Genomic DNA, 26,808 nt, shown 5'->3' with positions numbered 1-26,808 from the left:
TTGACCCAATAAAAGGACCTAAATATAGTAAAAGGCTAATATGAGTTAGTGGTGTACAAAATATCTTAACCCTTTTTGTGGGATATAAAAGTAGACCCAAATAATACTATTTCTAAAAATATCTCAACTCTGTGTTTAATCTAAATTTTAGGAGTAGATTTCTGTGATTTGTCAGTAATTGCTTATTAGAGATTAACTTTGATCTGATCATTTTACTATATAATGCAAAATGCAAATTACAAAGAAAATGCTGGTGTCACAAAATAAATAATTATAATGCAAGAGAGGCATAATACTGCTCAACCTCTTTATTCCTACATTTCATGATTCCCACATAACAATGGAAATTGAGGAAAAACTTTTAAGCATTAAATCTGAGGGATTCAATAGCTTAGAAATATATATTTTTTTTATAATATCAATTAGGGTGTTGTATCCAAAATTTATATTATTATTTTTACCTAAATATAAAACTCTGCTTCTACATAAGCAAATAAGGATACATTTGAATCTGTCCAATTCTGAGAGCAACATAGCAGCTCTATGCCAAATCTAAACAAAGCATGCATTTCTCTGCAACTCAAGTTGACACAAAGCACAATATACACAAGAGAAGATTATTCGCTTGAATTTTACATACAAGAAGCAAAAAAGAAAAAGAAAAAATGATGTAAGAAGAAAAAGAAGAGACTAATCATCGTCTCTCCAAACCTCTTGGAGCAACTGGTACCTGATAAAGCTGGAACTGGCATGTTTGGTCTCGATCTTCGGAGAAGAGAAATTGTCGGTGATGATGGTGGCAAGGGGTGAATCCAGTTCTTCAAGTTCGTCGTCGCTCGTGTGGCATTTCCGTAGCACAGATGATCCAATCCTCCTCAGAAAAGATGTGCTTCGTACTTCTCCAACGATGTTCTTTATTGAAGTAACTGATGGTGGAGAGTAAATGATTGGAGATGCATCGCATGGGATATTTCTTATTTCTTCTTGGCTGCTCTCAAAAGGTTCCTAATGATATTTGCAAATCAGAACAAAAATTCTCAGAGCCAGTCATAAGATATCAAGAACATATAACATAAGCCTGCATTACATATAGTCCTAAAGAGATGCAGTGAGTACATAGACTAACTAAATTTTCTTCTTTGAATCCAGCAATGTTTAATTCAATATTTATTAACTAATAGCTTTAAATAGTATTGACGTGGTGATTTTAACAGAACGCCATGCAAGAAAAAGCTAATTGTTCTTTATCAGAATGAAAGGATTTCCAGAAATCATAAAGCATAAAATAAGTATGCATTTTAAACTATCTGATGAGCAACTCACGAGCCAGACAGGATTTTGCAAATCAAGGGTCAAGTATGAGCAACAATGTATGGAAACTTATTATGCTCATCATTCATTGATGTTTATCCCTAGTTAATAAAGGTCTAAATCACAACAATGATGATCATCAACTAACTTGCAGTAATGATAATAAGCTTTGGTGTCATAGTAAGGTTTCTCCCTTTGCAATTTAAGTGACCAAAGTGATTTATCCCTCTGTTTACATGATAAAACTGCATCCATTGATCCTCCACAAACTCTGCATTGCCTTGTGCATTGGGCTTTTTTTTTTAACTGGCTGCAATGTTTATTTAGATTGGCATGATTGGAGTATGGCAATGTTCTTTAGTACTAACCTCAGATTCTAGAGCTTGTAGGACAGCATCTGGAATTGGATCTGGACAAAATTCATCTGGTAGGAATCTGCTAAGTATATGCTTGATCATTGATGCACTAAATGTCGGACATACCTTCACAAAGCAACAACAAACACAAAATAGGACACATTATTCAATTAAAGTATATAATATATGGTAAAGTCAAAATTTCTAGAAATATAGATGAGGGTCCTAATTTGTATACAAACCTCTTTTCTGATAGACTTTTCCAAAAGCAAATCCTTTGGAAGCATGAGAAGATCACTTAGTGCATTCAGGAGATGGAAGGATTTAAAGGACACTGAGATAGGAATCTTGTCATCATCTTGATCATTCTCTTCGATATCAAAGTCATCCACATCCATGCCAAACAGGTCAGTCAGCCATCTAGACCAGTTACCAATCTATTCACAGAAAGAAAAGAACCAAGATCAAGCTCAAACTAGATTTTCAGAGAAGTGATATAGAAGATACTGAGCCAAAGTTCTAGAATATCACCAATCACAAATGAGAAAATACAAAAAGAAAAAAGTGAAAAAAAATCTTTGACAGGACTGAATATAAAGTTTAATTGCCTTATAATTGTTTGCACAATACTTTGAAAATAAGTCAATTCTCTATATGAGCAGAATACGCAGATATATAATAAAGCCGTGATGTTACTTACGCCATTTTTCAGCTGAGCTCCAGCACCAAAGCTTAATTCACTAGTAGGAATAGGAAGAACCTTGGAGTCACCAATTGGGTCTGACACTGGGTCTGTTGGAATTTCATCATCTGATTCACGCATGATAGCATTAAACATAGCCACATCAAGTCGTGCTACACATTGTTCCATCACCTGGTAAGGACCATAACAACACTTAAATAGCTAGATAATGATGATTCAATTGTAAAAGTTCCTTTGATTATTAAAGTGACTACTTTGTTTATTTTAAGCAATTTCATGTCCGAGGACTAGAACACAAGAAAATTAAAACAAAAATTGGAGAAAACACTAGTCAGATGAATCCACTATCTTGTTAGGGCAATTACTCCTGTATCAACACAACCTCCAATTGGTACTTCTGTGGAGACTGTATATAATAACCTTATTGCTCCATTCATATTGCACAAAATGACCAGAATATGGATTAAACACACATAAGCACCACTAAACATATTGTACTTCAGAAAGATCAGAATAACCAACACTTCATGCCACTGTATCACCATGTTTTCCCCACATCAGTACATATGAAATAGAGACCAATAATATGCACCTGCCGTTAAAGTAAAGTGAATCAACACCAAATTCACCAGATTATATTGAATTTAAGACAAAATCACAAAAAGAAAATTATTTCCAGATGGACTCTGTACTGTTTAAAATATCTGCTTAAATAGTCTAAAATCTTTTCAATAAAATCTCATTCGCTATTTTAGCTTTGCAAGATAGGATTTTTCTCCCATGGCTCTGTTCTCTGTTAACAAAAAAGAAAATTAAAAAAATGTTCATGGAAAGGAAAGATGATTGGCATATCCCCTGGCAAGGGGTTGGAACAACCTTGGGCTTTATTGTTAAAACAAAAGGTTCAAGCTTCCTGCTTTGTTTGGAACTTACGCAATTTCTTGTTGCCACCCCAGGATGTTGTTGTCCACACACGAAGCTTAAGAATTTGATCCAAAGAGATATTATAAATGATCATGCATGTAGTAGTATATCTAAGCTATTGTAGAGCGCATTGGCACTCTTATCATACCCTGAATTGTGGTTGAAATTTATAGTCAGGATAAGCTACTAAATGCTCAGATAGACAAGATCAAATTTTTGTTAAGATGGGATATACCTTCTAAACTTGTTTGGTCATTGTATAATAGCTAGCCACCAACAATGAATTTGGTTTTAGTGAGCTATGCCAAAGAAATGTCTCAATACAACCACTTAGATAAGCGTAGCCAGTAACTATAATATTTGTTGTACTTACCAATCTAGCTAACATATGTAAGCACCCACACTCATGTCCTTCACTCCTAAGGGGGCAAAGCCTCTCAGAGGCATCCCTAAAAGCCCTGTTCCAAATTTCTACAGACAAGTTTCCTTGTTGATCACCCATGCTTGGTGTCCTTCCATAGCTTTTTTGTGAGTATGAACCCAACTGTTGATCACTGCCTTCATAGCCAGACTGCATGCATGGAGTTAACGTCTGAAACAAAAGGAAATATATGTCAGAGGCCCAAATAGAGATTCTAAGTCCAGGAATTTACAACATATATATCTTATAAGGCTCGTGTGTTCATAGCCAATAAGTGTGTACCTGCCACCAGACGGACTCAACAGTTCGAGAGAATATCCAATTTTCAATCCTTTCCAGTGCAGATATCAGCGTATCTGGATCATCCCAATCACCAAACTCTTCAGAGAAATAAAACTTCTCATTCTTGTGAGAAATAGATTCCCATTTCAATGGAGAAGATTTGCTCTTTGGTAACTTTACAGAACCATTGTTTGTGGCGCGAATACTAGCAGATTTTGGAATATCTGGATACTTACTGGTTTCAGTCACAATGGCTCTCAACACAATTGTGTTTGATAACCAAAAAGTCAACCTGTTTTGACCAGAAATAAAAAAAATTATTAATGTATGATGTAGTCAAGTAATTAACATGTAAGGCATAATTTGGTAAATCCAAAAATCAGCATGTCTAATAACAATAGAATAATTGAACAAACAAAAGAAAGCCAGAAATTAAGTGTCTCTATGGTAGTATTTTTCCAGAATTTAGATATTAAATTATTTATTTTATACTTTGCAGTTTGATCTTCTAGTGATAATTGCTTCTGTTAAACAAAAAGGAATATTCTACATGCCTTGCTACATCATTTCCACAGGCTTTTGCAACCAAAGCTAGTCCTGATGCAATACTTCTAGCTGCACTTGCCCTCCTTTTGGTTGACCATTGTCTTGAAGCATGATTATACAACCTAGAAAGCCGTCGAGCAGGAGTATGGACCTTATGTGCTGAACTCCCATGCTCTGCTACTATGGAGTAAAGGCCTATCTCTATGGCAGCTGCTTCTCTCAGCTCGGCTTCAAGTAACTTGACTCTGAACTCCAATTCATGGACTTTGTTATTGGAAAAGCCCCTTCCATTAACTCTAGAAACATGTTTCACTTTACTTGAACCTGAGCTAGTGCTTTCATTGTCATCCCTTCCATCATCTGTGCTAGAGTTTGTGCCATTATTACATGCATCTTCTTGGATGTCAATTTCCTTAACATCTTCTTTATACTGGTCACTGGCACCATAAGCAATACTTCCTATCAATCGTGGAGGTGACCGCACTGAAAGTTTCATAGTCTTCAGTCTTTCACTGGCATAAGTGTTCCTATGTTTCTCACCAAAAGATCTCCGGCTAGATATAGCCAAGTCAGTGGATATGGTGCCAGTATTTTGCAAAATACTATGCTGCTGAATGACTGAAATATGTTCAGCACTTTCAGCTGTAGCAATAGAAGTATTCTCAAGGGCATTAGTTATATTTTCATTTTCAGTAAGATGACTTTCAACTGCATTTGCTTCCACTGACGGTTCAGTTTCGGTCTCTGCAGACATGTAACGTGCACCATGATCAGCTTCCTCTGATTCATTTCTACTCTCTTCTGATTTTCCTTCCTGATCAAAATTTTGCTTGGCTTCAGAGATGTCTGACTTGTTCATCTGAAAAGCAAAATCTGAAGGCTCAACTATGTCTGTGATTACACTATTATCTTCATTATGTACAAGGACTTCTACAATGTTTTCTGTGCTCTTGCAATCTATCGACTTTTCTTGGATTTCTTGCATCAAAAGGTTCTCATCTGCAGCCTCTTTTACAGTGTGAAATCCAGTTGCTCCCTCTGGACTTATAATACGAGTGAAAGATGAAGACACCATGCTCAGGGCTTCTGACTTCTCCATGGTGAGCATTGAACTTTCTTGAGAAGACTTGGATTCAGATCCATCACAATCTTCTAAGATTTTGTTATTATTAGATGAGCCTACCAACAAAGAATCAGGCAAAGTCACATTTTGATCGATGACAACATTCGTTGCACAGGAAACTTCTGTCACTTGTGACTCGACTTTTGCAGGCTCAGGTGCCAAAAGTAAGTTGGAATCATCATCATCTACCTTTGCAGGCTCAGATGTCAAAAGTAATTTGGAATCATTGTCATGCACCTCTTCATCCTCCTTCACTTTCTGGTGCACATTCTGTAAAACCAACACATAGGTACATAATTTCTCATCCAAATATTTAACTGAAATTTCAAGGCTGAAATACAAACATCAATATTCAAACCATATCAAAAATTATGTTTTGTCAAATATGTAAATTGCAATGACATGCATGAAATACATTGAGAAAAAAACTGATGGGGGCACAAATTGTATTTTCCAGAGCAATCAGGAACCAGTGACTAATTTGCCAAAGCCATCTCCTAATGTACATGTTCATAGGACATTTATTAAGTACCTCGTAGTCTTCTACATCAGGACCATTGTGAACTGAGAAATCTGCATTTGCCTCCAGAGCAGATGATGAGTTAGCAAGGGATGAAGGTGAAGACACATCATCATCAGTGAAGGATGCAATTTCAGCTTCCTCGGCATACTCCTCATTCATCAAGTCCGATACTGACTCCTTTCCATCTAATGACGCCTCTTTTGAGAGAGTCTCTCTGGATGAGGAACTGATGCTGCCATTATTGAGGGGTTGGATCCTAACATAGAGCACCGGCTGTGCTGTGTTCCTGAAGCTCCTCTTGCTGCTCACCAGAATGCCAGCATTCATAGTATCTTTAATGACACCATGATCTGCCAAGTCTATCAGAGCACTTCCCAAATGCTGCCCCTTTGATTTATCCCTCCTGGGTTCATACAAGTTGAATTCAAGCAAGTTCTTCTGAAATGCACCCTTGTCATTGACTTTACTTGAGCCATCCTTCAATAATGTGACATCAAGCTTGAATGATTCGTTAAATTCAATCCTGCCTTCTGTCGCACTTGATCCAAGGTTAGGAGTAACAATGCTCGTGGACCCAGAACTACGGTCCCCGTTCTCCCAGTGCAGGACCACGGAACGCAGGGATTTCAGGGATTGGGATGGTGGCCATGGCTTTATTTCTAGTATGTGGATGATGTAATCTACGTGAACCGAAGTGCCTTTCTTGTGCTTCGACCGCAGGCCCAGCACCATGGCTGCAAGACTGGATTTTGATGGTGGGAGGGTGTATTCGGCAAATGCCACCGGAAATGCAGATCAAGAATTGTCCTCTGAGATATCAACATTGAAAGGAGAAGTTATACGATGTTAGAAACTCAAGAATTAAAAGAAACAGTCCTACTTAGCCGATTCAGTAGATCGTGATAGATCCAATTAAACAATAGATTAAGAACTCATTCACACAAGGCATCAATTATTGACCAAGTTTAACACAAAGAAAACCTCATTTTAGTTCACACAGCCACAAAATGAAGAGATCACAAGAATGTGTCCAATTTACCCCCAAAAGAGCAGTGTTTTGAACTATCCCACATCCAAATGGTTCTAACTCCACAAAAATGAGTAAAGGAGAAAAGAATGAAAGAAAGAAAGGAAGAAAGAAAGAAGAAATTCATCTTTTTCGTGTAACTGTAACGACTAAACTGCTTACTTCGTTGCCGATCCAATTCAACTCTTCACAGCTTACACACCAAATCAATGAGGAGAGGAGAAGACAACTTAGAGAGATAAAAGAACAAATTTTGAGGTAAAAGAACACCGAGAATTCACAAAATGCGACCAAAGCTCTAAAAGAAATCCAAAGGATACAATCTCATTCAAACAATTGTTTACGAAAACCAAAGAAAGATCAAAGTTTCTACCAAAACATATCCTATTGAAACAACAGAGAGAGTAAAGGTCATCTAGCACTGTGATTTAGAGGCCAGAAAAAAAGCGCAAGCTGGAGATTCTCTAGCCAATCACAAGAAACGCAATGGAGAGACCAAAAAAGATCAGATCTTTCAGCAACCCAAGGCCCCAAAAAATCCTACATGGAAAGAGAGGAAAGGTCACCTCGCACAGGGACTTAAATCGTCTACGATAGCTGCGGATCGCCGCCAACTCTCAGCATTCCCTCCGAGATATCTCCTCCGCCAATAGGTCGGTGGTCAGAGCACAATGGCGAGCAAAGGCCGCCCTCCAAGAGTAAAGAAAGAGACGAGCCAAGAAGAAGAAGAATAGATTTTCAATAAAAGAAGCTGCCTTTGCAGGAATAGGATATTAATTTAGTCAGAGCGCATTCCATCTGAGGTCATGGTGAGAGAGAGGGGGATGCGTTTGTGCTCTGGAAGTATTCGCCGACGGCATGAGTGGGAGAGAGATCAGCCGAAAGAGACGACCCGATACCACTACACCCGTCCGATCCCCATCGGACGGTTCAAACTTCCGCCATGCGCAAGTGGAAAAGACCGGCGGGCCCACTCCACGGTGGAGTTCCGCGAGAGGAGCCTCTCGTCCGTCCAAAAGACGTTACCTTAACAACCACCGAGCCACCCCGTGGACCCGGCGGCATTCTGGCCAATCGGAGAACCGGTTGCCGGAGGGGTAACGACATGCCGCTGCTGCTAATTGGGTTGGTGGGGTTTCGGAACGTTGGAAGGAGTCCACGGTGTCGGCTGTCTATTGTGGCTGGTGGTCCATTTTGTTGTCACCACAAATATTTCTAATTAATTGAATTTATTTATGGAATATTTTTTTTTAATTTAGTTAGTATTGCTCATAAAATTATTTGTCCTTAAGATTTGATCTTAAAATTGTATTTTATATATCAATTAAGTTACTCGATACCTTTTACTTTCTATCAAGCAAATGCATGTTCAAAAAATTATTGTTTCCCATAAATATTTATTGTATTTTAAAAATAGTTAATTTGATAATTTTTTTAATAATTTTAAAAATTATATCTTAATTATTATATTAAAAAATTATATATGTGAACATGAGATCCACTAAGTAATAAAATTAATTTCTTTTTATCTTTTTGTAAACATAAATGGAGAGTTTACTCTAACACTGAAAGAGATAAAATTAGTTGATAGGGTAATTGCAGGTGTAACATTATTTTAGAATCACTATGATGGACCTTTCAAGGTAGATGGTGAGAGGTGAGTGTTCATTGTCCTGAGCCTAACCCAATGATGGTGTCTCACCATTTCTCCATTGGCTATGTTAATTGATGGACCACAGGACCATGCCTTTGTCTTCTCATTGGGTGCATCACTGTAATGTCCTAAGCAACAAAATAAACAAATGGTCATGCAAATAACACCAGGAGGTGAGCAACAACAAGCACAACATGAGGCAGATGAAATGTTAGTGTCTTCAAGGGTCTGGTGGCACTTCCATGTCCTCTGTGGATGGATGTAAGCAGAATAATATATTTTTTCTTCTTTTTTTTTACTCTAGTTATAATATTTTTGGTATTGCTGATAACTCATTACAAAAATACTATAAATTTCAATATTTTAAACATTGATAGGCCTATGATGTATAAAATATGGATGTCCCATTAGATAAATTTTATTAGATTCATTTATGAATATATTTTTATTATACACATATATTTATTATTATTATTTGTGGGTCCTCTATGCCAAGCATCATTATTTCCAGACAAACTAAGGCATTTGCTTTAGTGATGCCCTCCATGATGTACTTACTTTGATGTGATGAGCTGGAAACAAGTATTGTTTCTCCCATTTTGTTTCCAATAAGATCAGTGCCATGAATCATCAACATCTCTCCTTTGTTATAAGAATTAGATAATGGATTATGAGTAATGTGATGATCAACAACCCCAAACTTTTACCCAATAAATGGTTATCCTTGTGGAAATCATAATTTGTGATAGAAGTTAGAGGATGAGACCACAGATTATTCATAATATATTTTTATCCTTAATCCTTTTACTGTAAGAGTATTGCCTCTCTAACTCATATGTATACATATATATATTTCTCTACAAATTTAGATGATAGATGCCAGTTTTAACTACTGCTAATTATGCTTTTTATTACTTTAGTCAATTATTTGATATTTGATCTCTTTTAATTTTTGAAGGCTTATAAATCTCTCTCTCTATGTATACATATATATATATACACATAGAGAGAGAGAGAGAGAGAGAGAGAGAGAGAGAGAGAGAGAGAGAGAGAGAGAGAGAGAGAGAGAGATAGATGATAGTTTGTCTTGTTGGTATGGACTTGGTCTCATTAATAGAGCAAAACATTATGGTGGGTGTGGTAACAAGATATAATGATAGTGGTGTTAAAAAGATGGATGTAGGAATACAAATATGAATGGCCAAATCAAGGAAGTTGTTCTTTGGATCCAAGTTTCAAACATAATATTAATTTAGTATCACACATTCAATGATTCATACAACTTAGGGACAAAATTTCTAATCAAATGTGCATTAGATATTGACTTTAATCAACAAACCTGACTCTTTCAGCATTCCATACAAGTAATGCATGGTTGGTGGTGGTGAGAGACAAGTGAGTTGTCTCTATCTCAGATTAAACTTGACTCACAATATAAAATTAGCTCCTATTCAAAACCTTATTTTCTTCCCTTTCTCTAATTCTCACTCCAACTCCTTAGTCTTTGTCATCCTAATCAACCCACCAACTCCAATCCCATTATTAAAATTAGAGTAATTCTCTTTTGGAGACAGAAATGGAATATTTGATCAATAAAGTCTTATTTGCATATGAACATCGATATCGAAATTAATATATTATATCCACTTACTAATGGTTGAGAGTTTATAATCTTAGTATAGTAGACTCATCTACTGACAAATCGATCAACTAATTCTGCATGATAGAAAATTATTTTTTAGAGAAAATTATAGGAAAAAAAAAAGCCTTTCCTTTTGGCTTGCTATCATAGAAAGCTATTGTTTTTATCACTTAAGGGATTAACAAATTAAGTGATCAGTTCACTTTTTCATTTTTTTTCCTCTTAAATCAATTCAATAAGCAATAAGATTAGATCAATCACTTTTGAAAAATTATATTCTTTGATAAAAATTATAATATTTTTTCCTGAAAAGATTTCATATATTTTTTATTTTATCAAATGATGTCTTCTATTTTGAATAATGTTAAAAATATCCTTCACCACCAATATATTTTTCTCATAAATTTTGAACCAAATGAATGTTGCAATGTTGTGGCTTATTATATGATTTTAGACATCATAATAAAAATATAAATTGACTCATAACCTCAATCAAACTAAATTTAATATCATAATGATATGTGAGCAACCACAATCAAAAGGTATAATATAATATTACTTATAGTATTTTTCAATAGTTTTATAATATTTTCAATACTTCAACAAAATTATTTATTATTTGGATTCAAATAGGTACGAAATAATATTACCCAAATAGAAATAAAAAATTAGCATGTTATAGTGCTTTAGTCATCAAAATAAAATTACCATAAGAAGTACTTAGATCCAAATGAACTCTTAGTCTCAACCAAATTAACAACGACCATAAAAATATGATACCGTAATGATCTATAAACAATCACAACTAAAGAGTATTTTTAATATCTTAATAAAAAGCACTATAAATGAGCAAAATGAAAACACCATAATATAATATCACTTATAGTATTTTTTTTAATATCTTTATAGTGTTTCTAGTATTTTAATAAAAAATACTACAAACAAGTAAAATAAAAACACTATAATAGTTTATCCACTTGGACCAATGCACCTTATGGACCAATCCATAAGATGTCCCCAAAATTAAAAGGAAAAAAAAACATTGAGACTAGTGAGAGATATTTTTAGTATTATTTAAAATATGAGTATAGTTTGGAAAAAATAAAAAAAAAGGGGTACTTTTGGAAAAAAAATAAAAAAGAAGGTTTTTCAGTAAAATCGTTCAAAAATAAAAATAGAAAAAAAAAACCCCTCTTAAAATAAATTGCACAATCAACACTAAACCATTCTTCACTTGTCGCTTGTACCCCGAAAATACCTGATTTGTCATTGGAGAGACAGCGGGTCCCGCAAGCGTAAGGCATCGAAGCATCCCTTACGTCATCTGCAAAGTATGACGTGTCGAGATTCTGAAGCGCTTGCTGTGCGTCCGTCCCTAAACCGCCACGAGTGTGTCCTCGAACTGATCTCTGTGGCGTTGAGTTCGATCGATTCTGCGACCCTCTTCGCTTCGGAGGACGAGATTGGTGGAGGAAAGAAGATCGGGAGCGGCGGCCAAGTGGATCTCGAGGACGTGCGGTCGCTGGATCTCATGACGGAGGTCCTCCACCGCATGAAGTGCGCCTCCAAGCCCGACAAGCGCCTCATTCTCATAGGTTCTACATTTCTCCGGCAATCGCTCGTTGGATTTCTCCATTATGCAGTTCCTTTCCTTTTGGCGTCAGAATTTAGCATCGTTCCTGTTGGTTGCAACGTAGGATGAAAGATTGTTTAGTCAAGTATTTTGCTGGTAGTTAGGGTTTGATGCGCCTATTGTTTCGGTAATTTGCTGTCTAATGTTGCGTATTCAAGAAAAGCGGCTTCGGAAAATTATTTCTCGATACATTGTCTCGGAAATTTGAATCTGGTTCTTACATTGATGTCACGTAGCATCAATATTTTGAATCTTGTGCGAGATAATTAGGGCAAGTTCTTGAAATTGGTGACGTGAATATGATGATCATAAGGAAGCACACTTTTGAGACCGTACATTACAAGAAATAAACTTTTGGTTTCCTCAAACAGAAGACAAGAAAACGGTGATGAACTTCTAAGTCTTGTCAGGGCCACCGAGGTCTGGGAAGGGCACTCGGTCACGTATTATAAAGGATGAATATTGCTTGTGTCATTTGGCAACTGGTGATATGTTGCGAGCTGCTGTTGCAGCCAAAACCCCTCTTGGAATTAAAATTAAATAGGCATTGGTTAAGGTATTGCTTGATGATAGGTAATATCTTGGCGACTAAACCAGCCCGACAGTTGGCCACCACCAAGGCACCGACGTGGAAGGTAAAGGTTGAGTCACCTCCCTACTCGGCAGCAACATGGGAGAGGTAATAGCCTGTCGCCCCCGTCGACAACAGTCCACGGGTGGTCGTTCGGGCCGATCCTGTCAACCGCTGGGGACAGTGGTCCCCGGGTGGCCGATCGGATCTGCTCCCCCTCAATCGGCCTTTGTGGACGATAGGCTGCAGGGGACCATTCGGGCCTGTCGTCCACGTGGACAAAATGCTAAGGGGAGGGTGTTGCGACGGTTACAGATAGTCCCCTTGGCCGCCCAGGTATAAAAGTCGGCCTTGATGCCTGCCTAGGAGTGGGAGCTCTCTCAGAGAAAGCCTTTTACACCCACACAATACCATAAAACTAACTTGAGCGTCAGAGGAGTAGAAACAGCCCTCTGACACTAACCTTTGTGCAAGATCTCCTGATGAGATCGGAGCCCACCTCGAGACACCTTGGACACTCGGAGTCCCTCCGAAGGCCATCTCGGAACCACCTCGGCGCCACATCAATAGCCTTGCGGGACTACCACGTGGGTTACTTGAATAGCCTCACGCCTTCGCGTCAAGAACAAGTTGTGCCGACTCTCGGTCGATGGCATCCAGGAAACAACACTTGATGAACTAGGATAAAAGGAATGAGAACAAATGGCAAGGCTACCTTCTAAAGATCAACTACTTGTTTTGGCTGTAAATTTTCTAGGGAAGTTGGTCTATGATGACTTGGTTGTTGGAATAATTGATGAGGCAATGTAAAAACTATCATGCCAAAAGGGTATCATTCTGGATGGATTCCCAAGGACGGTTGTCCAAGCTGAAAAGTTTAAAATCTTGTTTCTTTTCACCCTAATTCTAAGTTCACTCTTCACATTGATAGGCACAAGAGAGCTTTATCTGATGTTTAAGTATTTCTTTGTTGTGGCTCAGGAGCATTGTTACAATTTCTTAACTTCTTCATGCAGCTCGATGAGATGCTGGCAAAACAAGGTGTCAAAGTTGATAAAGTGCTCAATTTTGCAATTGATGATGGCAGGACTTATCACACCAAATTTTCTCCTTCAAAGGTCCTGGAATTGATGATGTGAGTAAGACATAAAAAATACAAAATTTCTAGTTAAGCATTCTGTAAGCAAGATGCTTTCTGACATGCTCTACCAATGTGGACACTGTGAACAACAGTACCCATGTAGATATTGTTGGTGTTTTATGTTATTAACATTACTTAAAAAAATTTTCCATTCTGTGAGCCAACAAATGTTTTTCACTTTTATGTTTGAGAACATTATTTCAAATTTAACTATAGAGGCAGATTTCATTTGCTATTTCTGGATACTCATGTGATGGTTAGCACACACAATGGTTAATGTACAGCTGAATTCGATAAATAATTTTTTGCCTTTATCGTTTCACTCCATGAGGTATTCTGAAAACATCGAATTGTAACTTTTATATTTTTAGCTTTTAATGAAAATCTTTGAGATTTTTGATTCAGATTATGGGCACTTTTTCCTGCCTTTATTACTATATCTTGGGTAATTTGGAAGCACACACTTTTGTCTATATAAAGAAGGAACATTTCAGTGTTCAGATGTCTTATATAAACAAAACAACATCAATAAGAAGCTTTAAGGTCTGAAGTCTGTCATTGAGCTTTGCGACGGGGAATATCTCTGTTCACTCTAATAGCCATCAAATATCTTTTTCTTGTTTCTGGTATAGTTCCATCAATTCTTGTTCTTCCTCTCTTTGTGCTATTAACTAAAATTGACTCACCTCATTTAACCAGTGCATATAAAGGTTACTTTTACCTAAGAACTGTCCTAGGCTAACCTGGGGACATAGGCAGAGACAGGTGGGAAGCTATAGTGTTTGTGTAAATCCAGGAATCAGTAGTAAAACATTTAGTTTCCTGTTGGGCTAAAGATTTCTACTCATAGTCTATGTACCATGTAGTATTAAGATTAATGGTTAATCTTATCAGATTTTTGTCACATATACATGTACGTTTATATGCATCTATATACATGCATAGAGGTATTTATGTATATGTGGAGAAATGTGCATGTATGCAGTGTGTAAGGAATACCTGCAGTATTGAGTTCATATTGGTGGTAGAAGGTACCGTTGACTGTCAGGAAATAAATACTACAAGTGTACACAATCAGAAGGTTTGTATGTTCTAATTACTGACTGTTGCAATCAAAAATTCTTACGCTTGTCTATGATTCATAGTACTACTTTGTAAATTGCACAAGTTAGTATGTCTTCTGAGGTGTAATTGCTATTTCGGTGGACTGAATCTCCCCTGATAAGTTTTCGAGGTGCGATATCATTACTCATGTGCCTGATGTATCACACTGACAAGTATGGGTCCAACTTGTCATATTTATGAGAGCTGACATGACCTATGCAGTTTCTAGTGGTGATTCAGTCTACCTAAATAGCAGAGACCTTACTAAGCTTATTCTGACTGTCATGTATTTGCTGTTACATTCTTTAACTTAGTCCAGCATTTGATGCTAACTAAGTTTCTTGTCCTCAGATTTCTGGAACCTTGTATTTTGTCTTTGTCTCATACCTAAGCAACTCATCAGTTCTATGAGAACTGACATGGCACTGACAGTTATTTGGGTTGATTCAGTCTACCCTAATAGCAGAGTCATTTTTGAGCTCTTTGACTGTCATGTACTTGCTGTTACATTCATTGCCTATGCAACTTACTCCAGCATTTGATGCTAGCGAAGTTTCTCGTAATCAGATATGCCAGGTCTCGGGAACCTTGTATTTTATGTCCTAGTGTCATAAGTCGTCTTATACATTTAATGTTATTTGCTCTCTGAAGGTGTCAGGAGAACCCTTGATCCAAAGGAAGGATGACACAGTTGAAATGCTCAAGTCAAGGCTTGAAGCCTTCCACCGACAAACTGAACCTGTATGATATTTCTTTATACCTGTTTATTGATGTTTTTGTCTCTTGTATTATAAATTTTTCATTGCAAGGAAAATTTGGAATTTCTCATGGTGGATGGCATAATTCTCTATGGTTTCTGCTTTTGTCTGACTATTTGTGTGCTCATATTCCTGCAACTTTTATGTGAGAGTTTAGCACAATATAACATGATGAGGTCATACAGTAAATCAGTTCTCTGCCATGTTGAGAAACTCCCTTCTTGCTTGCGTTATATATTTGCAACTTGGACTTTTAAGGCTATCTGTTTGATTTTTCCCCAACCCCCCCATTTACAAATGACTCCCTCTCCACATGATATCATGGAGGGACCTAGGTCAGATTGGATCATGTTTCAGACTTGCAGAATTAATTTAGTTGTTATTGTCAAATTTAATGTAATCAGTCTTCATTGATAAAACGAAGAGACATGATAATCAAATTTAATGTAATCAGTCTTCTAGGTGGCCTAGCTCATGCTACCATGGAATGGAATGCATGACATCAAATTGCAACATAACCTCTTAGCTCTTGTTCTTTGTTGCTTGGCTCTTGGCTAGGCATATAGTAATGTTAGTAGATTCTGCCCCATGCTTTCTTTGTCGCCCTATTTATCACCACCTAAGTTCTGGGCACTCTTCTTATCGTTGATCATCACCAACATTAACAATTGGGTGACGACGACACTAAACATCTCGATAGTGACCACTCTCGCTACGCCTAGAGCAAGGCAGACTAAGTAACAGGGCAACTGGGCCTCCTCATTTTCATGAGAGCCTTTGCTTTGTCGACCTTGATGTAATCTCCTCTATAGAGGTTATCTTTGGTTAGGTGATCTTCAATATCATCTAGCCTTCTCTATGAGTGTGTCGACGACGACGACACACTCATAAAGTTAATTGTTGCTAGAAACGATGACACACTCATAAAGTTACTTGTTGCTAGAAACGAAAGGAATGTTAAAATTATATTTCTGCTCGTTACTTTTACGTCGATCCAATATAAACATTAAAATTATCTTTTTACTTATTATTTTTGTATTGCTCCATATGACGTATTTATATTTTTATCAATATAATTGACGAATAAATAAGATTATTTATTTTACTTTTAGAATTAAAGAGATCTTAATATAAATTTTTGAGGTATATAAATTGTGATGCTGACAAGTTCAAATACTTATAATTACCCATCGTCTTGACTTTTTCTTGATGTGCCATTTAAGAGTGGTCAAATCAAGATCAGATTGTCTTCGTGTTCTTCTGGTCTTGGGCATATTATGAAAATAATTCTTCGTTTCATATGCTTCTCACATTTATTGTCATTTCACGGCATGTGGTTCAAGCTGTCATCCATTTAGTATGGTTCTTATCATGTTGACACTCCTTCGATCCATACAATATAAATTCACATGTAAAACAGCAAAGAAAAAATAATGCTACAAAACAAAAGGAAGAAACCAATGAATTCACATCATGACAAATAGAATCTACAAGAAGGTGTTTACGACAACTCTTATTTCCATTATTTAATGATCAGGAAGGACTATAACAGGTTATGTTGCTGTTCTTGTACTACACATCATGCGTCACATTCAAAAATTTCTTATAATATTAATGTTATTAACATTATCAGTATTGACAAATGACATGCTGAATTATGAGTTCTATACCTGATTGTGGGTCCATTGCTTGCAATCATTAGACATGAAAAGATAACTCAGACCACATCTGACGTTGTTCTGCCGGCCACCATTTTTCTGAAATGATCTCACCATAAAGTAAGACATCTTCCCGTTGATGTAACAGAGTTTACGTCATTTGCTTTCTCACCAGATCATGCTTCTATCCATCCATCCGCGGCTGAGCAATTAGCATTAGACTCCTTTAAGCCTCCATGGCTTTGGCCATGGATTTCTTTGGCTGCTGCAGAAAGGCAGTGCTGCAATAGACCTGAGAGCTTAAAGTTATCTGTCCCAACTGCAGACTTTAGGAATACTTACTGTAGATGATCGTAGCAATGCAATCTCACAGCCTTCTCTGTGAATAATACGCACAATCATTTCCCCACACAGTTTGCATTAGATATCATTATTTCATGCTAAAATAAAAGGAGCATATCCAAGTTGGAAAAGATTAGTGTCCTCCATGTAAAAATAAAGATAAAATATGAACTTAGGTCGTTGTCCAATCAGTGAAATCCAGTATTTATTTCTACTGCTTCATTTCTGAGAGGAAAACTTGAGATGATGACCACAATGAACAATCTCAAGAACAGGAAAATGAGCTGCACTTGTCATCTTGAAAGGACTGCGACAGATCGGAGATGACTTAGGTCGTTGTTCAATCAGTGAAATCCAGTATTTATTTCTACTGCTTCATTTCTGAGAGGAAAAGGTGAGATGATGACCACAATGAACAATCTCAAGAACAGAAAAACGAGCTGCACTTGTCATCTTGAAAGGACTGGGACAGCTCGGAGATGACTTGCACCAGGTGGTCAAGTTTGTTCTGCAATCAAGTGGGGCAGCCAAATCATTTGCATGGGGGTAAGTACTGATGAAAAGGGCAAATATAGATATTCCCAGGAAACCAAGTGGCTAAAAGAAACATTTTTATGAAGATATCGAAAATACCATTTGGATTTCCTACCTATTATTGTTATATCTGAGTCCTACCTTTATTCCTTTTTATTATGACAAGTATCTCGTTGTTTAAGTCCTTCCTAAGTAAAATTCTAAGAAATACACCTAATCATAGCCTTTTTTTCCCTTAATTAGACGTGCCTACACGTGCAAATAGTCTTACGCACGTGCCTTTTTCCACCTATAAATAATAATTTCTGTGCGTTATATATATATATATATATATATATATATATATATATATATATATATGATCGACAGATAAGCTTTATAAGGACCTTTTTCGAGTTGAAACGTCACGTGGGAAACGGATCCTATGGGTCAGGCAAGCCACCATATATGCCACGTGGCACTTATCATTGGTCAGCAGTCGCGGGTCCCATGGAAAGACCCAACGGCGCTGCTGTGGAGGCCAATGAGAATTCCCTACTACGTGTTTGGTCCCTCGACCAACAGACACATTGGAGCTGGTCGAAGCTGATGCCGACTCAACAGGGCTAATTATGTATTAATTTATGTAATTAATTATTTTAATGTTACGATATTTATATTTTTAAAAATTATATTAGAATATCTATATTTATATTAAGAAAATCAATGAGAAAAATAAAATAAAATTAAATAAAAATATTTTTATTACATGCAAAAGCATGCAAAAATTCATATATACATCCCCAAAATAAATGATTTTTGTATGTGATTCTTTATAATTCAGTTTAACATAAAAGTTTTTGAAAATTCAAAACCTTGCAAATATACAAACCTTCACATGCATCAATCTCCATGCGAACCTTCGCGTGTACTCTCCACCGACATACTGTCCTGCTACAAATATATAATTCCCCTCCATCAAACACCCACTGCGATCTCCATCTCTCTCTCTCTTCCGCTCTGACGTTTCCTCAGTCCTCCTCATCATCATCTTCACCTTCATCATCTTCTTCTTCTTCTGCTTCCTCCTTTTTTATTTTTCTTATCTGAGACTGATATATACATTCACTAGATCTTGTAAAGTTCCCTCCTTTCTTCACTTGTGGTTGTGGACTTTGGCCTCCGGGATGCTGTCCGCCAAGTCAACCGCTTTCTTCCCCGCCATCGCCCCGCAGCTCCATGCCGGCAGGAGCAGCAGGACTCGCTTGGTCAACCTTGGCAGCTGCCGGCGATCGATCGCCAGCCGGACGGTCCGCGCGGTGATCAGCAGCGACGACAAGAGCGTCGGCACGCTCCCGTCGCAGCCGGCGGCCGTCGGCGTTGCGCTGAGGGCCGCGGCGCCGCCGGGGGACTCGATCGACGTCAGGGTGGTGCTCACGGTGAGGAACAGGATCAAGGAGAAGCTGGTGAGCAAGATTGGGGACCAGTTGGAGTACTTCGTCAATGGGATCGGACAGGGCATCGCTGTCCAGCTCGTCAGCGAGGAGATCGATCCCGGTGAGCCAATCGAACATTTCAAATGATCAGATTCATGTCTGGATTGTTTAAATAGGGTAGAAATTTGTTCTGTTTTGCCTTTCGATTTGGACTTCAGATATGGCCAGTTTCATGCTGGAGTGTTTCAGTTTGTCTGTGATAGTTCTGTAGGACTGTGTCTTTTCCTGTGGGGAATAGTTATATTTGGTGCTGAGCTGACACTGTCATGGTTTCCAAGTGCCAATCCCTTTCTCTTCTAGCGCAGAACTGAGTTCTTTACTCTTTTATACTGTTACTGAAATGTGATTAGCAGTAGAGTGTCAAACATGAATGAGTTCTGATTGAGGAAATGACGGCTTCACGCAAGTCAAAACTATGCTTGTTAGGTGATGAATGTTCAATCATAGTACTGTGGTTAAACTTCTCGTCAAGTGATTCTTTTTCATCAAGTGGAGGGCAACATTATCTGATGAAGCTTCCACCAGTAGAATTCCACTTCCAGCTTTGTCACTCCCTTTTGCATTTTTGTTTTTTTTGCTCTTTTCTTCATCGAGTAGTTTTGCCGAGATGCATGTGATGCGACGCATATGTGACTCAGAGCTCAGCCTTCACTAAGTTTCAGATGCCAGAAGGTAAAAGGTAGAGCTAAGAAAACCAGTCTTGTAGTATTAGGAAGGTGTTGATATATAATTTTTTTCTGCTATCATGGGATAATAATCTCATCAAGTGTGTTATCAGACTCGACGATTTGTAAAACAAAACTTAATTGTCCTACGGTATTATATGGATTGTTTTACACAATTTTTTTTCCTTCGACAATGAAATGGGTGCTTTTTCTGACTTTTCAGTGACCTAACATGAAAGGTTTTCATTGTGTGCTTTGACATTATCAAGAAAAATATCTAGATACACTCAGGATCCGTGTCGGATGATTAATCCATGTACCTTGTTGTTGTCAGATTCTGAATCAGGAAAAAGGAGTGCAGAGGTTGCTGTAAGGGGTTTTCTGCCAAGATCATCAAACCATCCATCACTTGTTGAATATGCAGCCAATTTCACTGTGCCATCTGGTTTTGGTCGCCCGGGAGCCATTTGCATCACCAACCTCCACAAAAAGGAGTTCTACCTGATGGAGATTGTTGTTCATGGTTTTAATGACGGACCATTTTTCTTCCCTTCAAATACATGGATCCACACTCGCAATGATAATCCTCAGAGCCGGATAATATTCAGCAATCAGGTGAGATGGAAAGCAAGTAAGCATTGTACTCATCAAAAAACAATCACATTGTTGCTGTGATAAATTCTGCTTAAACACAGAGTAGAAACAATATCTCTGTATGATCTTTGCAACGCCAATTACTGAATCATTAGCTAGGAAGTAAAAACTCAAGAAGTTTGCTTTCTTCTCTGGTCGAAGATGCAATTAATTGTAAGTATTACCTACTGATTTTGTTCTCTGATGCCATTCTTGATATGATCAGGCATATTTATCATCACAAACCCCAGATGGTTTAAAGAACATCAGACAGGACATCTTACTCGGTCTGCGTGGCAATGGCAAAGGCGAGAGAAAGAAATTTGAAATGATATATGACTATGCTCTTTATAATGACTTGGGCAATCCTGATAAGGATCCAGATGTTGCTAGACCGGTCCTAGGTGGTTCAAAAAGGCCATATCCCAGACGCTGTCGCACGGGTAGACCACCAACAAAATCAGGTACTTTTTGTTGCAAGTGAGTATAGCAACTGTAATTTAGCCATGCCAAATAGGCCAAATTTTCTCAAAAGGGTGTGTTTTCCAACTTTTCCTTCAAAAAAAGAACAAAGAAAATAATTTTAGCCTGCTTAATTTTCATCCTTCTCTTCACTGCAATTGAGTCATCTGAGCAATAGAATCTAGTGTGATTTCTGTTTTGCCTACTCCGCAAAAACTTCCTACCATCAATCTTTCTCCTTTTCTTCTCTTTTTTTCTCTTCTTCACTCAAAACATCCTCATGAGCACTCTCATCGGGCCTGCAGAAACCTCAGTGAACCTTGTGCCAACAGCAGCTTATGCACTCACCGCTCTGTAGTGCATGCGTAACACTGCACTGTCACATTGGCATAAACTACCATCACTTCAACCCATACTATATAGAAATCAAAGTTGGTTTCTCAAGTCTGACTATAAGATGGATTTGTCTTAACTAGTTTATCCAACACTTCCAATATAATCCTATTCTCAGCTGGGGATGGAAAAAAAATTCATTTCTCATCACTGTCACACTCCAAGAATTCAAATCGGACTGTGCTATGGAAATGGCAATAAGAGCCACTCTTTCCTAACACCGATATGCTAAGGAATAGTAAAGAAATAGGAGTATGGTGAAAATTATGTTCTCTGATCTAAGAGATTTATTGTCTTGGGACTGGTTTTGTTGCTTGTGTGAAAGGCTTCCCAACAATTTTATCATAAAAACGTCATAACATGGCAAGATCATCCACTTTCCTCCCCACCATGTCTTCAAAGAGGATATAACAATTAACAACCCAACCATGCATGAGTATCCAGAGAACTTAATGAATTAACTGAGTTCAAGTAAAGGATGAATTAGCAAGTATGAGAAAAATGAGAGGAAAATGGAAAAGGCACAGTCCTTTTAGTTCTAACTTCTAAGTATCTTTTTCTCTTACGAAAAAATATTATATGCTTCAGTAAGTAAGGTGCTAAACCTCTACCAATAGGTCAAATTCAATATCATTCCACCTGTAACATAGCTAAAGCAGCCATATCAATCTTTGAAATCATAGACTTCATTGAGGATGGCAAGAAGGGAGAAAAAGATAGAAATCTTCAATTACCTTGCCTTGACTGCAAAATAAATGGCACTTTGATATCTTTATTCAATTTAATTGAACTATTATATCATGAATTACATTCATTTTAACTTTATAAACAGTATGCAAAAGATTTATTAATCGACTATGTTAAAGTGGCAGTCTTTTCATGTTTATCTTTGCTGATGGCAATCAATTTAACTTTATTTTGTGGTAATCTTGCAGGTCATATAACTCTCTACATGCATTATCGACCTTTTTTTTTTATAGATTTAGCAATTCTGCTACTTGTCAATGATTAAAGCTTGGAAAATCTTCCTTTTGTTTAATGCTACCAACTTAAAACACAAGCTAATCATGTACATATGATGTGTTCAAATGCAGATCTAAGTGCTGAGTGTAGAGTAGAGAAACCTCATTCTGTGTATGTTCCGCGTGATGAAACTTTTGAGGAAATCAAGCAAAATACATTTAATGCTGGAGCTCTGAAAGCATTGTTTCACAATCTGATACCAGCTTTGATGGCTGCACTATCTAGTTCAGATAGCCAATTTGAGTGCTTTTCTGATATCGACAGGCTATACAAAGATGGTTTGCTTATAAAGAGCGAGGAGCAAAAACTTACTCAGAAACTTTTACTTCCTACGGTTCTCGGCAACTTGTTGAGCATGGGTGAAAAACTGATGAAATATGACATACCATCAATCATATCAAGTAAGCATAATGACAATATTTACTAGCGTAAACTCATATCCTAGCTAAAGTGACTAAAAAATATTAGCTTATATTTTGTCCTAAAAGATGTCTCATTTTAGTACCATTATCTTATAAACTGCTTCTTTGATGAAATATCTTTGCTTCATGACTATTTTCAGGAGACAGATTTTCTTGGTTGAGGGACAATGAATTCGCTCGGCAGACACTAGCTGGTGTTAATCCTGTAGATATTCAAAGATTAAGGGTATGAACATGCTATTTTCAGGATGCTGCTTTGTTATGCCAAAACCTCATTTTTTTTGCTTCCTACCCCAAATAATAATAGAAAAAGGCAATAGAAAAGAAAATAACTAAAAATCTTTTAATATTACTCACATGGTATTTCTTGGTTGCAGGAATTTCCAATACGTAGTAAGCTAGATCCTGAAACCTATGGATCACCAGAGTCTGCAATAACTAAGGAATGCCTGGAGCATGAACTAAATGGAATGAGCCTTCAGGAGGTAATGATGGAGCCTATAAACTGTTCTTTTGGTTCTTATGCTGTTGTCCTCTCATGATGGTTCTCTTTGCAACTCGTCGTGCAGGCAATGGATAATGACAGACTATTTATAATAGATTACCATGACATCCTTTTGCCATATGTTAAGAAGATCAATTCCTTGAAAGAAAGGAAAATGTATGCTTCAAGGACAGTTTTGTTCCACACACGTAGTGGCATACTCAGACCAATTGCAATTGAGCTTAGCCTGCCATCTACTCCATCAGCTTCAAGGAAAAGGGTATACACTCATGGGCATGATGCAACAACAAACTGGATTTGGAAATTAGCCAAAGCTCATGCCTGCGCAAATGATGCTGGTGTCCATCAGCTAGTGAACCACTGGTGAGCTGTTTTTGTGTTGAAGCATATTCACAATTTAGGATAGGTTAATATTAGTAGGATTAGAGTAATCAGATATGAATGTCGGTTTATGCGCAACATGTGTTGCTCCATATTCAGTGACATTTTATGTGTTTTTGATAATTGATCAAAAACCAGAAACTACTTTAAGCATCAAAAACTAACATGCAAAATTTAGACCACTAATGTACATGTTGACTAAATTAAGGCAAAATACACATCCCTCACAGTCACAGTAATTGTCGAAAAATGTAGATGCACAAACACCCATATGATAACTTTCATGGTTGGTCATAGTTTAAATTCTGGTGTAATGTGTTCAATTGGTGTTCCTAAAAGAACTATGGTTTTCAATTTTAGGTTGAGGACACATGCTGCCATGGAGCCCTACATCATTGCTACTCATAGACAGCTTAGTTCGATGCACCCAATTTTCATGCTGTTGCATCCTCACATGCGGTACACACTGGAAATAAATGCGTTGGCTCGCCAAAGTCTGATCAATGGTGGAGGAATCATCGAAAACTGTTTCAGTCCCGGGAAGTACTCCATGGAGCTGAGTTCGGCTGCATACAAGAGTCTCTGGCGGTTTGACATGGAAGCTCTTCCAGCTGACCTTATTCGGAGGTAAGCAAACTTTGGCTTTTAGTCCTTCAACATTAATCTGCTCATGGGCATGTTGTTTAGAACAAAGAATCTTATGGGTAATACTTTGAACTCTTTAATTTCCTTGCATTTCATTGAATTGTTTGTGCTTATGGAACAATCTTGCTTGGATGTGATGATTCTTGTAACTGTGAAATTCAGAGGCATGGCTATTGAGGATCCTTCGATGCCTTGTGGAGTAAAGTTGGTCATCGAGGACTATCCTTATGCTGCGGACGGTCTCCTTGTATGGTCGGCAATTGAAGACTGGGTCAAGGATTATGTCACCCACTACTATTCAGATGACAGTAGTGTGACTTCAGATGTAGAGCTCCAAGCATGGTGGGATGAGATAAAGAACAAAGGTCACCCTGACAAAAGAAATGAACCATGGTGGCCTAACCTGAACACCAAGGAAGACTTGATCCACATACTGACTATAATTGTGTGGACTGCATCTGGACAACATGCAGCAATAAACTTTGGCCAATATCCTTTCGGAGGTTACATGCCAAATCGACCTACGCTGATGAAGAAGCTCATTCCTCAAGAGGACGAACCAGAGTACGAGAAGTTCCTTCTAAATCCTCAGTACATGTTCCTATCGGCTCTGCCATCACAGCTGCAAGCCACTCAAATAATGGCGGTTCAGGATACGTTATCAACACACTCCCCAGATGAGGAGTACCTCGGTCAGGTGATCGAGTCACATGCACATTGGACGAACGACAGGCATATCGCGAGCTGCTTTGAGAAGTTCTCTGCGAGGCTGGAAGAGATCGAGGAGATCATAAATAGAAGGAACAAGAACTTTTATCTGAAGAACAGGAGCGGCGCAGGTGTTCCACCATATGAACTTCTTCTTCCCTTATCTGGCCCAGGAGTGACAGGGCGAGGGATCCCAAACAGCATATCAATATGATGTGATGAACTACTTCACGAGATTATTCTTCGTAGGACAATGGATCTTTCTCAGAGCTACCTGATGTGTGTTGCTTATACTAGTTTGTGGAATGCCTGTGAAGTAAAAGAGGAGAGATGAGAGATTGCTTTTGCTCAACCTATTTGTATGTATATTGTTCATGTTATGGCAAAACATCTGCACTGTTCCAGTTGGGATGAACTAAAATTGTTCCTTGGTTTTGCACTCTTTTGTGTCAATCTATGTGCCATTTCTCAATGATGATTCTTGTATGGGCTTATAACAGTGATAATTACTCTATCAAAGTGCAGCTTTGAATCAATCACTCGATCATGTTCCATGTTTCTTGGTGCCTCTTCAATTTACAGATGGTTTCTAATAGCTCATCTATATCAAAGTCAGCACCATTGAATCAGGTGCAGGTCTACTTGTTAGCTTCTGCTTCAAATTCCAAGAAGGCAAGTAAAACTCGATCTTACCACAGAAGATGTCATAGACATCAATGGATCAGCCATATAATTCCACCAAGAAAGCACAGATCCTGGTTCTGCTTTGGAACAGAATAGGTCTCAACATCAAACACACTAAGCAAGGTAACAGTGAAGGGACTGATTCATGAGCAGCTCAAAGCACCCCAGCAGACAAATTTTCCTTGTTATGTTGAGCCTGGAGAGAGAGAGAGAGAGAGAGAGAGAGAGAGAGAGAACTATATTGCTTTGGTTACAATTAGTCATCATAATCATAATCACGTTAAACTAGTGACTGCTACTCATTCGTGTCTACCCATCGTTGAGCACACAAAATTGAACTAAATTACTTGATAGAATGACTCTAAATTGAACTAGTTAGGACTACATCATACATGGAGATGGAACATTATCAGCATCGCAAGCTAAAAACTTAAGCTGGTAAGTGGTGACTAACTCTAATATGTCCCCTCAAGTTTTCTAATATTTAGGAATATGGATTAAACTCTAGTCAATGTTCATCTATTTTCATTTCACACATGAATCTTTTTCAACATAGATT

General features: G+C 37.7%; 2 protein-coding genes, 1 long non-coding RNA gene and 1 other non-coding gene across 4 annotated transcripts; 3 read left to right on the top strand and 1 right to left on the bottom strand.

Moving 5' to 3' along the window:
* Window positions 1–542: 542 nt before the first annotated feature.
* On the bottom strand, window positions 543–8,013 carry LOC103989324 (uncharacterized). The gene is made up of 9 exons (XM_009408130.3): window positions 7,783–8,013; window positions 6,199–6,998; window positions 4,552–5,936; window positions 3,998–4,289; window positions 3,668–3,886; window positions 2,368–2,541; window positions 1,910–2,104; window positions 1,680–1,793; window positions 543–1,005 (listed from the first exon to the last, which is right to left on the bottom strand). Exons 2-9 carry the CDS (start codon window positions 6,919–6,921, stop codon window positions 691–693), a joined length of 3,417 nt encoding a protein of 1,138 aa, XP_009406405.2. The 5' UTR covers window positions 6,922–6,998; window positions 7,783–8,013; the 3' UTR covers window positions 543–690.
* Window positions 3,191–3,315, top strand: LOC135677963 (U6atac minor spliceosomal RNA). Its single transcript, XR_010514792.1, has one exon. It is a non-coding gene; the product is annotated as a U6atac minor spliceosomal RNA (small nuclear RNA).
* A 3,910-nt stretch (window positions 8,014–11,923) lies between the features above and the next one.
* LOC135676981 (uncharacterized) lies at window positions 11,924–15,789 on the top strand. The gene is made up of 3 exons (XR_010514502.1): window positions 11,924–12,107; window positions 13,733–13,851; window positions 15,613–15,789. It is a non-coding gene; the product is annotated as an uncharacterized LOC135676981 (long non-coding RNA).
* Window positions 15,790–19,214: 3,425 nt separating this feature from the next.
* LOC135676980 (lipoxygenase 6, chloroplastic-like) lies at window positions 19,215–26,037 on the top strand. The gene is made up of 9 exons (XM_065188753.1): window positions 19,215–19,789; window positions 20,728–21,008; window positions 21,253–21,490; window positions 22,976–23,305; window positions 23,467–23,552; window positions 23,704–23,811; window positions 23,896–24,194; window positions 24,573–24,839; window positions 25,020–26,037. The coding sequence occupies exons 1-9, from the start codon at window positions 19,420–19,422 to the stop codon at window positions 25,777–25,779; spliced, it is 2,739 nt and encodes a 912-aa protein (XP_065044825.1). The 5' UTR covers window positions 19,215–19,419; the 3' UTR covers window positions 25,780–26,037.
* The last annotated feature ends 771 nt before the right edge of the window (window positions 26,038–26,808 follow it).

The sequence above is a fragment of the Musa acuminata genome, chromosome BXJ1-6 (genome assembly GCF_036884655.1).
Source record: "Musa acuminata AAA Group cultivar baxijiao chromosome BXJ1-6, Cavendish_Baxijiao_AAA, whole genome shotgun sequence".
In the NCBI taxonomy this organism is placed as follows: Eukaryota; Viridiplantae; Streptophyta; class Magnoliopsida; order Zingiberales; family Musaceae; genus Musa; species Musa acuminata.
Note: the sequence above shows the minus strand (reverse complement) of the source record. Positions and strands in the feature narration are given on the sequence as shown.

What these genes read in the sequence shown, in the direction of transcription:
- LOC103989324 (XM_009408130.3), bottom strand. Translation starts at nt 6,921, where the DNA reads ATGGTGCTGGGCCTGCGGTCGAAGCACAAGAAAGGCACTTCGGTTCAC. An exon ending in GAGCTCAGCTGAAAAATGGC is followed by an intron (nt 2,105 to 2,367) that starts GTAAGTAACATC and finishes TTCTGTGAATAG; the next exon opens with ATTGGTAACTGGTCTAGATG. An exon ending in TACAAGCTCTAGAATCTGAG is followed by an intron (nt 1,006 to 1,679) that starts GTTAGTACTAAA and finishes AAATATCATTAG; the next exon opens with GAACCTTTTGAGAGCAGCCA.
- LOC135676980 (XM_065188753.1), top strand. Translation starts at nt 19,420, where the DNA reads ATGCTGTCCGCCAAGTCAACCGCTTTCTTCCCCGCCATCGCCCCGCAG. An exon ending in TAGACCACCAACAAAATCAG is followed by an intron (nt 21,491 to 22,975) that starts GTACTTTTTGTT and finishes GTTCAAATGCAG; the next exon opens with ATCTAAGTGCTGAGTGTAGA. An exon ending in CATACCATCAATCATATCAA is followed by an intron (nt 23,306 to 23,466) that starts GTAAGCATAATG and finishes GACTATTTTCAG; the next exon opens with GAGACAGATTTTCTTGGTTG.